This window comes from Rhinopithecus roxellana, chromosome 13, assembly GCF_007565055.1.
Source record: "Rhinopithecus roxellana isolate Shanxi Qingling chromosome 13, ASM756505v1, whole genome shotgun sequence".
Classification (NCBI taxonomy): Eukaryota; Metazoa; Chordata; class Mammalia; order Primates; family Cercopithecidae; genus Rhinopithecus; species Rhinopithecus roxellana.
Genome location: NC_044561.1, coordinates 53,688,080 through 53,703,834, shown reverse-complemented (window position 1 = coordinate 53,703,834; position 15,755 = coordinate 53,688,080). Strand labels below are relative to the sequence as shown.

At 45.2% G+C, this 15,755-nt stretch overlaps 1 protein-coding gene across 6 annotated transcripts in view; it reads left to right on the top strand.

Moving 5' to 3' along the window:
• ERG (ETS transcription factor ERG) overlaps positions 1 to 15,755 on the top strand; it is a 289,046-nt gene that overhangs the window by 232,339 nt on the left and 40,952 nt on the right. For all 6 annotated transcript variants that reach the window (XM_010368712.2, XM_010368714.2, XM_030915556.1 and 3 more), the window contains one exon: positions 12,658 to 12,809. In XM_010368712.2, the coding sequence (XP_010367014.1) occupies positions 12,658 to 12,809 (152 nt within the window). The remainder of the gene's footprint in view (positions 1 to 12,657; positions 12,810 to 15,755) is intronic.

Here is a 15,755-nt window from a genome sequence, read left to right as displayed (position 1 = left end):
CCTTTTGTGGTGACTGACCTCGATTCACACTATGAAACTTGATTAGGAGCTTGTTCAGTCGGTGAGGACTAAGTATGTGCTTTTAGGATCCTTACGAAGAAAACCACCTGAGGAGGGATTTATTTGTGTTCAGACTTGAGACAGAACTGGAATCTTGTCCCGGGCCAGCCTTTTTGTGGGGGTTCTCTCGCAGAACTGACCTCTTTGCCCTCTTAGGGTAGAGCTGCCAAAGAAAGCCTTTCCAGTTCTTCCATGTGGCTTCCTCACCAAGTTCTTCTTAATGTGAACTAACCTAATAAACCAAAAGGAACATTCAGAAACACAGTGACATTCCAGAAAACAGTTGCATGCTGAACACTGCACAAGAGTAAACCTTAGCTTGCTGACCCACATAAGAGTTTACCGAGGTACAATTATGAACAGTTGCCAAGAACAAAAAGCCTCACATTTACACCCACATACGCACATGCACAGGTGTGCGCATGCTGTGTTAATTTGTATAGCGCTTCACAGCTTGCAGACTTTCTCCACAGGCATCATCTCAGGGATGTCCTCACAGCAACCTCAAGAAAGCGTTCATTCATTTTTATGAATGAAGGAGTGGAGCCTCGAAAGGTTAGGTGACTCATCGAAGGTCAACCAAGGTCAACATTGGTTTTCTGATTCCAACATGAGGGGCTTTCTCTTGCACTGCAGGTATAAGATAAGGAACTCAATATTTAAATGGAAGATTCATTCATAAAGGTACTCACTCATCCTGCAGACACTTACTGAGAAAATACAGAGAACGGTGGAAGTGGAAATGAGACATTCCTCTCTCTGGAGGCCCGGGAAAGGCTGTAGAGACCCCTGAGGTGAGCACGGACAGGTGAATAGAGCAGGTGCCAGGTGGTGAACAGGTGAATAGGGCAGGTATCAGGTGGTCATAGGCAGGGCCTTGAAGGCAGAGGGAGTAGCAAAAGTGAAGGCCCAAAGGGAAGGGACTAGGGGGTGATGTGGAATGTGGTCTTTGAGCACAGAGCACATGGAGTTGGGGAAAGGGGTTTTGGCCACTCAAATGCCAGCCCCATTGTAATAGAGACACTGATACAACCCCAGCACCTGGGACAGTGCTTGGCCTAGAAAGATGCTCCACAAATATTTGCTAAACAAATGACTGACTTGAGGGCCCCAGAGCCAGATCACTGAGGAGAATCTAGGGAGGGGCTCCGGACTGTGACGGGGATTAGGTTGGACATGGCCAGCTTGCATTTCTGTTTGGGAGAGAGCACTCTGGTAGCAGGAGGGAGAAAGCTTTGGAAGTGAAGTTCAGGGACACTTCACCAGCATGTGACGGAGAACAAGGGGCTGAAAAGGCATGTCCAGGTGCAAGAGGAATTCAGAGGATTAGGAAGGAGGATGGCTCTAGGAGAACAGGTCGATTTGCGACAGGATTAGCGGGTTTACCTCCACTGACTCAAAGAAGAAGACATATTGATTTCCGCAATTACATTCTGACTTGCCTTGGACTTTCTCCAAGGAGTGGGCCCCTGCTAAGTGTTCTGAAGTGAGGGTGAATCAGATTTAATGTGGCCAGCAAGCTTGGGGCTGTCCCCCTGGGATGTATTCAGTGCCGTTCTTGGATAAATGAGGCCCATTCACACCCACAAGGGCTGAGGCTCCATGCTTGTCAAGCTAATGGCCACGGCTGTGCCATTTCATTGCGGGTTCTTTCCATGACGGAAACTGCCTCACTGTAAGTAGACTCTGATGTGAGAAAACCAAAGTCAGATGCCAAGTTTATTTTGTTTTTCAAAGACTAAAGACCAGATTTTACATTTCTCAGTATGCTTTTTCAGGAATATTAGTCCCCACCCCCAACCCTGCTTTTTTTTTTTTTTTAAAGGGGTATTATGTATGGCGATAGCTCAAGGAGGCTTTCATCTTGGACTTATTTTATTTAATCTTAAAAAATTAGATTGACCTCTTCCACAGTGGTCCAGCTCCTGTCCTGGTCCTCACCTCCATCTTTTTGGGCCTGCAGTCAGAGTCAGATGCACTCCCACTCGCCTCTGTCATCATGAGGACATTTGTCTGGTTTCCTTTTGCACTTACGAATGTTTGCCCATCATCTGTGTAAAACATGCACCCTGCTGGGCACATCAATGAAGTTTTGGGGAGAAGCATAGAATGCTTACCTGCAAATTGAGGTGACTATTTCTTTTAGACCAAACTTATCAAAACCTATTTATATCTCCACATAAACACTGCCACCTTCCAAGTCTCCCACGGGGCCCTTCCTTGCTCCTTCGTGGCTGCCCTGCTCAGCTCACATCTGTAACCCTCACCCATGACTGTCTTCAGGGCCACTCTGAAGATGTTCTTTTAGAATACTTAATAGTGATGAAATTAAGTTTTCTGAGGTTCCATTCAATGGTGCTTTAGGTCTGTGAAAGACTTCTCACATGGATTTACCTAGCAATGGCACAGAGTGGGGCAGTGAAGTACTTGGAGTTGAGACCTTGACTATCTAGGGTCAAATCCCAATTCTTCCCCTACTGGCTGTGTGATCTTGGGCAAGCTATCCAACCTCTCTGTGCTTCATCTGTAATAAGGCTCCTGCTTTCAAGTATTTCCGTCATGGAGATGTGCAGATGAAATGAACTGACAGCAACAGCTGACACCTGGCGTGGTCATGTGCCAGGCACCATGTTAAATGCTTTATCCATATGTTTATTAAAACATAAACACATGAAAAGAGTCTGGAGCCATGCTCATCATTAGTTAACAGTGAAATACTGGTTGGAAGATTAACCAACTGAGGCCTGGAAAGATTTTTTTACCCACAATGCCTTTGGTGCTCTTGGAGACATAAGCATGACCCTATTTAATGTTGGTAAATTTGAATTTAAAATCTAGAAATTAGGGGTTTCAGTGCAGCAGCTCATGCCTGCAATCCCAGTGCTTGGGGAGGCTGAGGTGGGAGGATTGCTTGAGGACAGGAGTTAGAGGCCAGCCTGGGTAACATAGTGAGACCCCCTCTATACAATTAAAAAACAGCCAGGTATAGCGGCGCGTGTGCATAGTCCTGCCTACTTGGGAGGCTGAGACAAGAGGATCACTTGAGCCCAGGAGTTTGAGACCGCAGTGAGCTACAATCATACCACTGTCCTCCAGCCTGCGTGACAGAGCAAGACCGTGTCTCTTAAGAAACAGTAAAATAAGTAAAATCTAGAAATTTGGGAGTTATGGAACTAGAGGCATATGTAACACTGCATCTCTCAAGGTTTTTTCATTTTTTAATTACTGATTTTTTTCGTGTTTTTGCACTGACTTCTCTGACAGGTCTGATCTTTCCAATAGCAGCCAGTATGGAGGATAGGCTGGGGACATGCCGTCTCTAGACCTCTGTGGAGGCAGCATGGGACCACTGTGTACAGGGAGTGTCCTGCTCTGCCACCAGCTCCTCCTGGCACTGTGCGGGATGGTCTTAGATGTATTATGAGATGTTGGGAACGATATTGTTTCCTACATAGCCTAGTTTTCTTCATGAGAAGCCCCGAGAAAAACTCTCAACGCTTAGCCCAGGGAGAGCTTTATTTCTGCTGAATAACTGGTTTGTATGTAGTTTACTAATACCTCAAACCTTGTCATCAGATGCACTTCCATCTTTGCTTTGGCGAGTAGAAAGCTCAGAGCTGAATTGGTATCCTACCTCAGCAGGATAAATAGTAAGCTTACTCAGTGGGCTGCTTTTATCTCTTCATTCCTTTTTGGCCCTTGTTTTCCACTCATTTTTATTCTGTTAATTATTTATGTTATCATTTTGTCTTATATGCATTTTTATGACCTACCTCAAACTTCACATAGCTTACACACAGGTAGAGGAATAACGTATACTTAAAACCACTCTACATATTTATAAATAGAACTCTGGAGTTGCAGAGGAAAATGACGAAGCCCCTCCCTAAAAAACTGTTAACGAAGCTAAACTCTTGTTCATTCAAGTGGTTTCCAGACAGTCATGCCCAGGGGCTTGGAAACGGGGCTTCTTCCAGCCCTCTGATTCCGTAACCCTATGAGAACCCAACTGGGCTTAGCAGCGTGTCTGCCTTCTCTCCTTAATTCAAATTTAACAAAATTTCCAATGTATTTGATATTCTTTGCCATGTCCTTTTATCATTAATTCAGAATGCTAGTATGTTTTAAGAAGTCAGTGCTCATGATTTTAAATGATTAGAACTTAATTCTCCAACTGCTATTTAAGAGAGATTATTGTTTGAAGCTCAATAAGCCAGTTTCATTGGGCGCATCTCCAGTATTTTTATTTCCATCACAAAGGTTCGGTGTCTTCCTGCACTATTTCTGTGTTCCTGTGAGTGACCACAGTTATGACCAAATGCCATGGAAAAGTGTGAGATTGCTGCAAAGGTTACATTTCTCAAGGAGTGTGGCCTGTAGTCCCAGCTGTTTATAGGGAGGCTGAACCAGGAGGATCGCTTGAGCTCAGGAGTTTGAGGCTGTGTGACCCCAAGGGTGTTGCCAGGGAGTTGTGAAGTATCATGACTCACTTTTTAATACCCCAGCCACTGGGCCATTGTCCAGTTCTTTCTCAGAATCCTGAACCAGCTCTCCCATCTTGGGGATCCCCTGACTAACATGGACTTTCTCCTGCTGTGAGCAGAGGGAAGTATCTGTCTTCCTAGCTCCTATTTACTCTTGTTGATGCCACATACTGCACAGGACCATCAAGACTAATGTTTTGTGGGTGACAAATAGAACCCAGAACTGAAAATGTGAATTTGAGAGTAACAGTTCATGACCAATAATCCAAAAGCAAATGCAACAAAAACAAAGATAAATAGATGGGACTTAGTTAAACCAAAGTTTCTTCACAGCAAAAGAAATAATCAGCAAACAGACAACCCACAGAGTGGGAGAAAATATTTGCAGACTATGCGTTTGACAAAAGACTAATATCCAGAATCGACAAGGAACTCAAACAAATCAGCAAGAAAAAAATAAATAATGCCATCAAAAAATGGGTTAAGAACATGAATAGACAATTCTCAAAAGAAGATATACAAATGGCCAGCAAATATGAAAAAAAACGCTCAACATCACTTGTTATCAGGGAAATGCAAATCAAGACCACAGTGTGATACCATTTTACTCCTGCAAGAATGGCCATAATTAAAAATTAAAAAAAACAGATGTTGTGGCTCAAGCCTGTGATCCCAGCACTTTGGGAGGCCAAGACGGGCGGATCACGAGGTCAGGAGATCGAGACCATCCTGGCTAACACGGTGAAACCCCGTCTCTACTAAAAAATACAAAAAACTAGCCGGGCGCGGTGGCTCAAGCCTGTGATCCCAGCACGTTGGGAGGCCGAGACGGGTGGATCACGAGGTCAGGAGATCGAGACCATCCTGGCTAACACGGTGAAACCCCGTCTCTACTAAAAAATACAAAAAACTAGCCGGGCGAGGTGGCGGCACCTGTAGTCCCAGCTACTCAGGAGGCTGAGGCAGGAGAATGGCGTAAACCTGGGAGGCGGAGCTTGCAGTGAGCTGAGATCCGGCCACTGCACTCCAGCCTGGGCGACAGAGCGAGACTCCAGCTCAAAACAAACAAACAAACAAACAAACAAAAAACAGATGTTGGCATGGATATAGTGAAAACGGAACACTTTTACACTGCCAATGGGAATGTAAACTAGTACAACCACTATGGAAAACAGTATGGAAAACTAGAAGTAAAACTACCATTTGATCCAGCAATCCCACCACTGGTTATCTACCCAGAGGAAATGAAAAAGGCACTTGCACATGCATGTTTATAGCAGCACAATTCACAATTGCAAAAATGTGGAACCAGCCTAAATGCCCATCAACCAATGAGTGGATAAAGAGTATGTGGTGTGTGTGTGTATGTGTGTGTGTGTGTGTGTATATATATATGTATATTTGTGTTTGTATATATGTGTGTGTGTGTATATAGATATAGATATATATACATATATACACACCATGGAATACTATGCACCCATGAAAAGGAACAAAATAATGGTGTTTGCAGCAACTTGGATAGAGTTGGAGACCATTGCTCTAACTGAAGTAACTCAGGAATGGAAAACCAAATATCGTATGTTCTCACTTATAAGTAGGAGCTAAGCTATGAGGACAGAAAGGCATAAGAATGATACAATGGCCTTTGGGGACTCTGGGGGAAGGGTGGGAGTGGGTGAGGGAGAAAAGACTATACATTGGGTACAGTGTTTACTGCTTGGGTGATGGGTGTACAAAAATCTCAGAAATCACCACTAAAGAACTTATTCATGTAACCAGACACCAGCTGTTGCCCCCAAACTATTGAAATTTTTTAAAAAGACAAAATGATTTTCATTTGTCCTCAAAGGAGTCTCTGAGAGCAATATCTTGAACAATGCTTATTTGCAATAAAGAAATTTCTACCCCAAACAATAAGACAGATACATTGAATATTTACTAAATGATTATCTGTTTGACAGGCACCTGCTGAATAGCCTGAGAATATTCTCAGGAACAGCTGCAACACACATATGCAAGTATGTGTATGTTTAAAAGGTTTGTATGTGTATGTTTGAAAGTATGTATATGTTTAAAAGGTAACTAGATCTTCATTTCAGGAAGGCATCAGGGACTCCCTGACCCGTACACTACTCTGGTTTAAAGTGTACGTTGCAGCACTCATCCTGACACACTGTCCTACTTCAGGACTGTTCATTCCCTGCACAGCATGCTCTTTGCAATAAAACAATGCATTGAACCTCTAAATCTGAGAGTGGAGAACACATGGTCCTCTATGCTGGGCAGTGCTTGGTGCAGGTGACATACCAAGCGGTTTGTGGGAACTTTTTCCCTGGTGATGTGTGAGCCTCGGAATGCTCGGTGAAGGTGGGGCTGCAGTGGAGTAATCAAGACACACATTTGTGTGGTGTGGGTCTTTTCTTATCACACCTGGGCGCAGAGCCAAAAATGTATTTATAGTGAGTCTTTCAAATGAACACTTTGCAGTTCTCTGAAATGTGGTAAAATTTCATTTTCTTTTGTTCTCTCTTTTTTTTTTTTCGAGACGGGGGTCTTGCTCTGTTGTCCAGGCTGCAGTGCAGTAGCGTGATCTCGGCTCACTGCAGTCTCAACCTCCACAGGCTCAGGTGATCCTCCCACCTCAGTCTCCTGAGTAACTGGGACTACAGGTGCGCCTCCATGCCCAGCTAATTTTTGTATTTTTTGTAAATATATATTTCATGTTGCCCAAGCTGGTCTTGAACTCCTAAGCTAAAGCAATTCACCTGTCTTGACCTTCCAAAATGCCGGAATTATAGGTGTGAGTCACTGTGCCTGGCGTCCTTTTCTTAAGTAAAGCAGATATCTTTGAAAATTCTTTTCTTCTCCAGGAATCACCCCTCTTATTTGCATCTCATATATGTGCCCTGCTTGTGTCATATACATGCTCTTCAGGGAATGAAGAGTCCCAGGGTAGGACGGTGTGTCAGGATGAGTGCTTCAGTGTACACCTTAAACCAGAGTAGTGTATGAGTCAGGGAGTCCCCAGTGCCTTCCTGAAATGAAGATCTAGTTACCTTTTAGAGGACATTGTCTTGCCTTTACTTTGTGGAGTCATTCTGTTCAGGGTCAAGAAGCAGGGATGGAGAGTTGGGGCCACCCTCACTGAAGTCTCATTCTACCTCCTCCTGGCTGTGAGTCCTGGACCCAGCCCCTTGTGTTTTGAATACTCAGTTCACACCTCTGGAAAGTGGAGACGATGCCAGCAACACAGTTTGCTGTGGTGAAGATTGATAACTATTGAGCTCCCAGAACAGATCCCAAACACGTTAAGGCTGCTCTTTTGCTGTTAAACTTTACAAGAGAAGGCTGGGCTCAGTGGCTCATGCCTGTAATCCCAGCACCTTGGGAAACCGAGGCAGGAGGATCACCGTAGGTCTAGGAGTTCGAGACCAACCTGGCCAACATGATGAAACTCCATCTCTACTAGAAATACAAAACTTCACCAGGCATAGTGGCAGGCACCTGTAATCCCAGCTACTCGGGAGGCTGAGGCAGGAGAATCGCTTGAACTCAGGAGGCGGAGGTTGCAGTGAGCCGAGATTGCGCCCCTGCACTCGAGCCTGGGCGACAGAGCAAGACTCCGTCTCAAAAAATAAGAAGAAGAAGAAGATAAAAATGAAAAAAAATTGTAAGAGAACTAACAAGGGAAAAGGACTAAAAAGTGAGAGTACAACGACTGGGGCCTGCTTCAGCGATATTTGTTGAATACCCGGTTGGAGTCTAGCACTTCAGTGACCCTGTGGTGTTACCATTGCCTCTCTTTGGGGTTGGAGGTCCCTCAGAGTTATTACAAAAAAACACTTGAAATAATAATACAAAAAAAAGTGGTTCTACTCTATCTTTCTCTAAGCTAAAACAAAATACAATGGAAAAAGAGTTTTAAAACATTACCTTAAAGGTGCAAGTTTTGAAAATGGGGTCTGATGGCCTCATTCTGCCGTTTTCCACAATGAAAGCTGGGATGGGAAAATCTAATGAGATGAATTGGATGTTGTTGTTGCAAAATGAAAACAGAGTAGCTTTACTGACCATTGACCCCATTTTAAATATGTGCTCATATTTTTAGAAAGCTGTCACAAAATGCATTTTAATAGTTCATCATATCCAGATTTGATGAAGGATTTTTTTTGTTTGTTTGACAGAATCTTGCTCTGTTGCCCAGGCTGGAGTGCAGTGGCACAGTCTTGGCTCACTGCAACCTCCACCTCCTGAGCTCAGGTGATCCTCCCACCTCAGCCTCCTGAGTAGCTGGGGTTGCAGGCATGCGCCACCATGCCTGGTGACATTTTTGTATTTTTAGTAGAGACAGGGTTTCACCATATTGGCCAGGCTGGTCTCGAACACCTAGCCTCAAGTGATCTGCCTGCCTCAGCCTCCCAAAGTGCTGAGATTACAGGCATGAGCTGCCGCAACCAGCCTGAAGGATCTACTTTAATGTCATAGGGAAACTCTCGTGATCTATGCCTAGAGTTCTTGTCCTCAGATAGGAAAATTAAACTATAAAGAACTAAAAGAAAAAAAGGGGTTGCTCTGAAGGGTTCAAAATCCACAATGTCCCCTGTTTCTATAATTTTTTTTTTTTTTTTTTTTTTGACATGGAGTCTTGCTCTTGTTGCCCAGGCTGGAGTGCAATGCACGGTCTCGGCTCACAGCAACCTCCACCTCCCTGGTTCAAGTGATTCTCCTGCCTCAGCCTCCCGAGTAGCTGGGATTACAGGCATGCGCCACCAATCCCGGCTAATTTTTTTTTTTTTAAGTAGAGACAGGGTTTCCCCGTGTTGGTCAGGCTGGTCTCAAACTCCCAACCTCAGGTGATCCGCCCACCTCGGCCTCCCAAAGTGCTGGGATTACAGGCGTGAGCCACTGCACCTGGCCTGTTTCTATAATTTTATACATCTCTTTGATCTTTTACTTTTCAAATGGTTAACTGCATTGTTGGAAAAGAAAGAATTAATGGGGCCTGGTATACAGCACTTAATAACAGTTGTCTAAATGGATGAGTGAATGATTGAATCTGAACAAAGATTGTCGAGATTTTATAGTTGTTACTTGAGTTACTCACATCATCTGGGTAAAGTCTTTATCCTAAAGAACCTAATCCCTCTAACTTCTCTTCCGTAGTAACTTCTCTCCTTGAGACAAATATACCAAAACATATACAGTCTACTCAACTGATGGAATTTTCCAGAGGAATAGGAAACTCAGTCTCAAGTGAAGACACTCTGTGTTTTGGTATTAGGATGGGTCTTTTAGAGATAAATGTGTGAAGCCAGGAAAAATAGCATCAAGAGGAAATAATGCATGTGTAGGCAGCGGTGGAAATATTCAGGATCTACTTCATGGGAACTCAGACCATTATTATTTTAAAATTGCCTTCATGTTAGCACAGCTGTGAGGATGCCATCAGGCAGGGCTGTGCATTCCAGGCCTGTGGTACGGCCTGAGTCCTGCATGACCCTGACTCTAACCTCCATCCGCAGATGGCAGTCTTGGCTCACCGTCTTCACTGCCAGCACCTAAGAACCCTCCATAGGCTTCAGACACATTTGTAAGTGATGCTAAGAAGAAACCTGTATTTTCAAGTTCCCAGATGCTGAACAAACACTTTCCCTTCCTGTCCACATCCCAGCTATGACTTTCAGGTGTGGAATGACCCGCTCCATCTCACCCCACTCAGAAAGTGCTCTCCTGCCTCAGGTGGTTTCGACCTCCTTAGACTTGAAGTTCACATCCATGCCAAGCCCATAGATTTTTGATTCTACAAGTTCCCCGCAGAACTCCAGCTAACAAGATGTGGAGGAGATAAATAAGGGTTCGTTGGAGGGGATCCCACAACCGGAAACACTGGGATAGAAATCTGAAATCCAGAGAGAGTGAAGGTTCCCAGATTCCAAGGAATTTGAAAAAAATATGTGCATTGGATAGAGCCTGAGAGGCATTTCTGGAAATCCACCTTAGACAACAGACCCTGAATATTAATACTTCTCAGCTACAGTGACCCTGGGTTAGCCATCTATGCGTTAGCCATCTAAGAAGGCACTGACATGTACATTCTGTTTTCTGCTTAAGCCGGATTTTCTTTCCTTCTTTCCTTCCTTCCTTCCTTCCTTCCTTCCTTCCTTCCTTCCTTCCTTCCTTCCTTCCTTCCTCTCTCTCTCCCCCCCTTCTTTCTCTCTCTCTCCCCGCTCTTTCTTTCCTTTCTTTTCTTTCTCTCTCTCTCTCTCTCCCCCCCTCTTTCTTTCCTTTCCTTTCTTTCTCTCTCTCTCTCTCTCTTTCTTTCTTTCAAGTTTCACTCTTGTTGCACAGGCTGGAATGCAATGGCGTGATCTCAGCTCACCATGACCTCCACCTCCCGTGTTCAAGGGATTCTCCTGCCTCAGCCTCCCGAGTAGCTGGAATTAAAGACATGTGCCACCACGCCTGGCTAATTTTGTATTTTTAATAGTGTCAGGTTTCTCCATATTGATCAGGCTGGTCTTGAACTCCTGACCTCAGGTGATCCACCCTCCTCGGCTTCCCAAAATGCTGGGATTACAGGCGTGAGCCACTGTTCCCGGCCCTAAACTGGATTTTCTTTTTGGCGTTTCCCTATCAGATGCGATTTCACCCATGTCCTGTAGCTTTCACATCTCACTGTTTAGAATGGTTTCCTTTTCTTTTTCCAGAAAGGTAGGTTTGACTTTATCCAAATGACAGTGACTGCCTTATTAACAGCAGCCCTGTGACCTGTTGCCCAAGGTCAGTAGTCAGTAGCTGACCCCTCTCTGCAACCACACAGTTCCTTCCAAATCCCTTTCCCAGGGGTCCTCTAGGACTGCTGGAGTCCACTCCCGTGAGGCCTCCCCTAGCGTCGTCCCCACCCTTCTCTGCCCTTCCTGTCTGCACCTAAGCCTGGAACACTGTGAGTCTTCAAAGCTCCGTATGTCAAGATTGGCTGCAGGGATTTGAAATTCAGCAGGAGGATTTCATTCTGAGGTTTTGAAAAGGAACATCATTCCAGGATAAACCTCGCTGAGCAGCGAGTGTCCCTGGTGCCACCTCTCAGCATCTGTCTACTCTGCCTGTTTACTGTCACACCGTGAGAACAAAGAGCAGTTCACTGTTCCCTGCAAGTGTTCCCAGTCAGTTGTCACAGATGGAGTTCTGACATGACAGTTTCTGGAGGAGCTGCTTAAGAAACAGAAGCCAGGTGGTAGTTCCGCCTCCCTTGTGCATGTTCTGTGAGTCTAGCCAGTGTGGGTACTGTCCTAGCCTGTGCAGGCTGCCTTCACAGAGCCCCACAGACGGGCTGGCTGAAGCAGCGGGACTCGAGCTTGCATGCTTCTGGAGGTTGGAAGTCTAAAATCAGGCACCAGCAGGGCCAGTCTCTGGTGAGGTCTCTGTCCTTGGGTTGTAGATGGCTTGGCCACCTTCTTGGTCTGCCCTCACATGGCAGAGAGAGAGTGAGAGCTCTGGTCTCTTCCTCTTCTAATAAGGGCACTAATCCCATCATGGACTCTACCCTCATGACCTCATCAAACTGAATTACCTCCCAAAGACTCTCTCTCCTAATACCATCACATTGGGAGTTAAGCCTTCAAAATATGCATTTTGAGAGGACAGAAGGCAAGGCACTGTATTTGGCTTTTCTTTTTTTCTTTTTTTTTTTTGAGATGGAATCTTGCTCTGTCGCCAGTCTGGAGTGCAGTGGCACGATCTCAGCTCACTGCAACCTCCACCTTCCGGTTTCAAGAGATTCTCCTGCCTCAGCCTCCCAAGTAGCTGGAACTACAGGCACACCACCACGCCCAGCTAATTTTTGTATTTTTAGTAGAGATGGAGTTTCACCATGTTGGCCAGGATGGTCTCAATCTCTTGACCTCGTGATCCGCCCGCCTGGGCATCCCAGAGTGTTGGGATGACAGGCGTGAGTCACGGCATCCCACCTGTATTTGGCTTTTCACATTTATCCTTTCTCCCCCAGTCTCTTCCGCCTTGCCGTTCTTTGGTTCTGTGTATTGTGAGAAGTCATTGGAGACATGCTCTTTGTTGCTGTTGTAATGGAAAGACATTTCTTCTTCTCCTCCAGGAACTCTCCTGATGAATGCAGTGTGGCCAAAGGCGGGAAGATGGTGGGCAGCCCAGACACCGTCGGGATGAACTATGGCAGCTACATGGAGGAGAAGCACATGCCACCCCCAAACATGACCACGAACGAACGCAGAGTTATCGTGCCAGCAGGTCAGGTGCTCACAGCTTCACTGCCCTCGGCAGATCACAACTTCCCCGAGGCTAGGCTGAGCCTCGGGGAGCTCTTCTCCTCCACCTGTGGCATTGATCACATCTCCTTTGTCGAGAGCAGGGCTTGTCAATGGGAGCTGGCAGAGGTCTATGTATGGGGACATGTTCACGGATTGACAGCAAAGCGAGAAAAATACATTTGTTTATGTACTTCAGAGTTTAAAAACGTGAGACAACAATATGTAGCCCCAGCTCTTTATTTTGCCACGTAGAGAAAAATACACACACACACTACATGTGGAGAAAGACAGAGAAAGAGGATGTCCAGGCAAACATGCAGGCTTGCTTGTGCACACACACATATGCACACATGTGTATATATCTATGAAAGGTGACCTTTCTAGGGAGGAATTGCCCCTTCTTGGAGATTATTGTGCCAAATATCCTGTCCTTCATGAGGTGCTATTTATGATAGATGATAGACTTGTTTGTTTTTTAGAATTCTCTTATCTGGCAAAATAAACATTTAGGAATCATATATTGCTGTCTTACATGTTCTTAAACATCTAAAATTCCAGCTATCATTGGCCTGTAATGCAGATTCTAATAACCAGAGTAACTCTTTACCACAAACAATTCAAAACCAACCCGAAGGAATAGATCTCAAACTTGAAAGACATGCCAAGAACTTATTTATTTAGCAAACTAAAGGTAATAGAAAGAATGACTGAAAGCTCCTCAGAGGATGCATGCTATGTAAAAACCAGAAATATAAGAACAACAGCAACAGTCAGCAGTCAGTGAACCCTTACCCTCCAGGAGGCATTTGGATAAACACTTTAGAAAATGGGCATCTTTCTCTTGATTTCCCTGATGAGGAAGATGAAGTTCAGAGAGGTCCACCAACTTTTCTAAGGGCATTTGGCTAATAAGAGGCCAAATTAGGACTCAGGAAGGTCTGCCTTACTCCTTTAGTCTCTACATGTTGGCATTGGATTAAATCTCAGCTGCTTACAGCAATTTCTGTGGGTTCCCTCCTGTTACTAGTTTCAGCCGTCTGGTCACCCTGCAGTCCTGCCTCAGGGATTTGAATGTGGCGTTAGCTCAGGCTGAAACCCTTGATTCCAGATAGTTCCATACCATTTTCCTTCACCAAGCATCCAGGCCAATGTCATGGCCTCAGGGAGGCGGGTCCTGAGCACTTCCATCTAGGATTGCTCTCCACTTGTGGCTGCCAGTCTCCTGCCTGATTTTTCTTGATTTCATTCATTCCCATCTGCCAATATATTGCATGTTTATGTAAAAGTTTTCTTATTGTCTAGCCGCGATGGCTCACACCTGTAATCCCAGCACTTTGGGAGGCCGAGGTGGGCGGATCACGAGGTCAGGAGTTCAAGACCAGCCTGGCCAACATGGTGAAACCCCATCTCTACTAAAACTACAAAAATATTAGCCAGATGTGGTGGTGGGCGGCTGTAATCCCAGCTACTCGGGAGGCTGAGGCAGGAGAATCGCATGAACCAGGAGGCAGAGGTTGCAGTGAGCCAAGATTGTGCCATTGCACTCCAGTCTGGGCAACAAGAGCAAGACTCCATCTCAAAAAAAAAAAAATTTTTCTTATTATCCTCCTCCCTGAATAGAATGTAACCCCCACAAAGGCCTTATCTCCAGGGCCAGTTGCAATGCCCAGTATGTAGGAGGTGCTCGGTGAATATTAAGGGAGGTGGAGAATGGATGAACGGACGCCTCACCACTGAGCTGCACTGCACAAGTTACTCCTCGTTGCCAAAGTAGCCAAGGGCATGCATGGGTGAAATCTGCACAAACTCAATTCTCCCTTGCTCCTGGGGTCACCTAAATTCCTATCTGTGAAGTGTGATGGCAAACAGGTTAGATTCCCTCCATGGTGTGATTTTCCCTTTACCTGAGTCCGATCACACCCAGTGAGCTTCTGTCACCCTCTAGACAGAAGAGTTCAGGAGTGCAGGGTACTTCACAAAACATCAGGCCTGGATTTATATCCTGGGTTTCACCTTAGATTTGTCACCATGTGGCTTTCAGCAAACACGTGAAGCTGGTTCAACGCAGTGGGGTGTGAAAGGGACCATCCTTTGGGGTTGTGCCTGATTTCAAAGCATTTTTTAAGACTTATAGGAGACACTGATGGTAGATTCCATGTGTGCTTTAAGAAAGGGAGAAAACTGTCCTTAGTATTTACTGAAAGGCAGGTGACAGGTACAGAGGCTGTGCGTTTGGTTTGATCTTCACAATGCAGCTGTATGCCTGAGACTGCCTCACTTGCTGCTGTGCCTTGGAACAGGGGGCTGTTCCTGTTGGATGGGAAAAATAAAAACACAAATGTCCCAGGTGCTCATTCCAGATGTGTGGCACTTAAGAAAAGCTCAACGGCTGGGATGTGCCTGCAGGAGAGGCAGGAGGGCAGGGGTGTGTTGCCCAGACACTGGCTGGGCATGAACAAAGTGAAGTAGACACCGAAAGGAAGCCCCCTAACCCCTCTTAGCCTTTGCCCCCCTCTTTAAGAATATAATTTCTTCAAAGGAGACAAAACGAAGTGTTTAGATCTCAAAGATGAGAGAATCCATCTGAGGGGGCCTGCACTGAAGATTCTTTGCGCGATTGCTCATTGAATCACAGACGTAACAGGTAATGCATGGTACCGTATTTTAACTGCTGAGGCTGTATTTCCGTGAGGCCATCAATATGATTTGATATCATAAATATTCTTTTCGGTACGACCAGACTTGAGTCTTTCTACACTAAGGAAAGTATTTAGAAAGTAAGAGAGATATTTGTGTGGGGAAGAGAACAGAGAATCAACTGAAGTCAGAGCACTCAGGACTTTTTTATACATAGTAGGTGCTCATCAAATGTTAGCTGGATGGATGCAAGGAGAGCTCTGCAAATTGGCTTATATTAAGCTTTGAT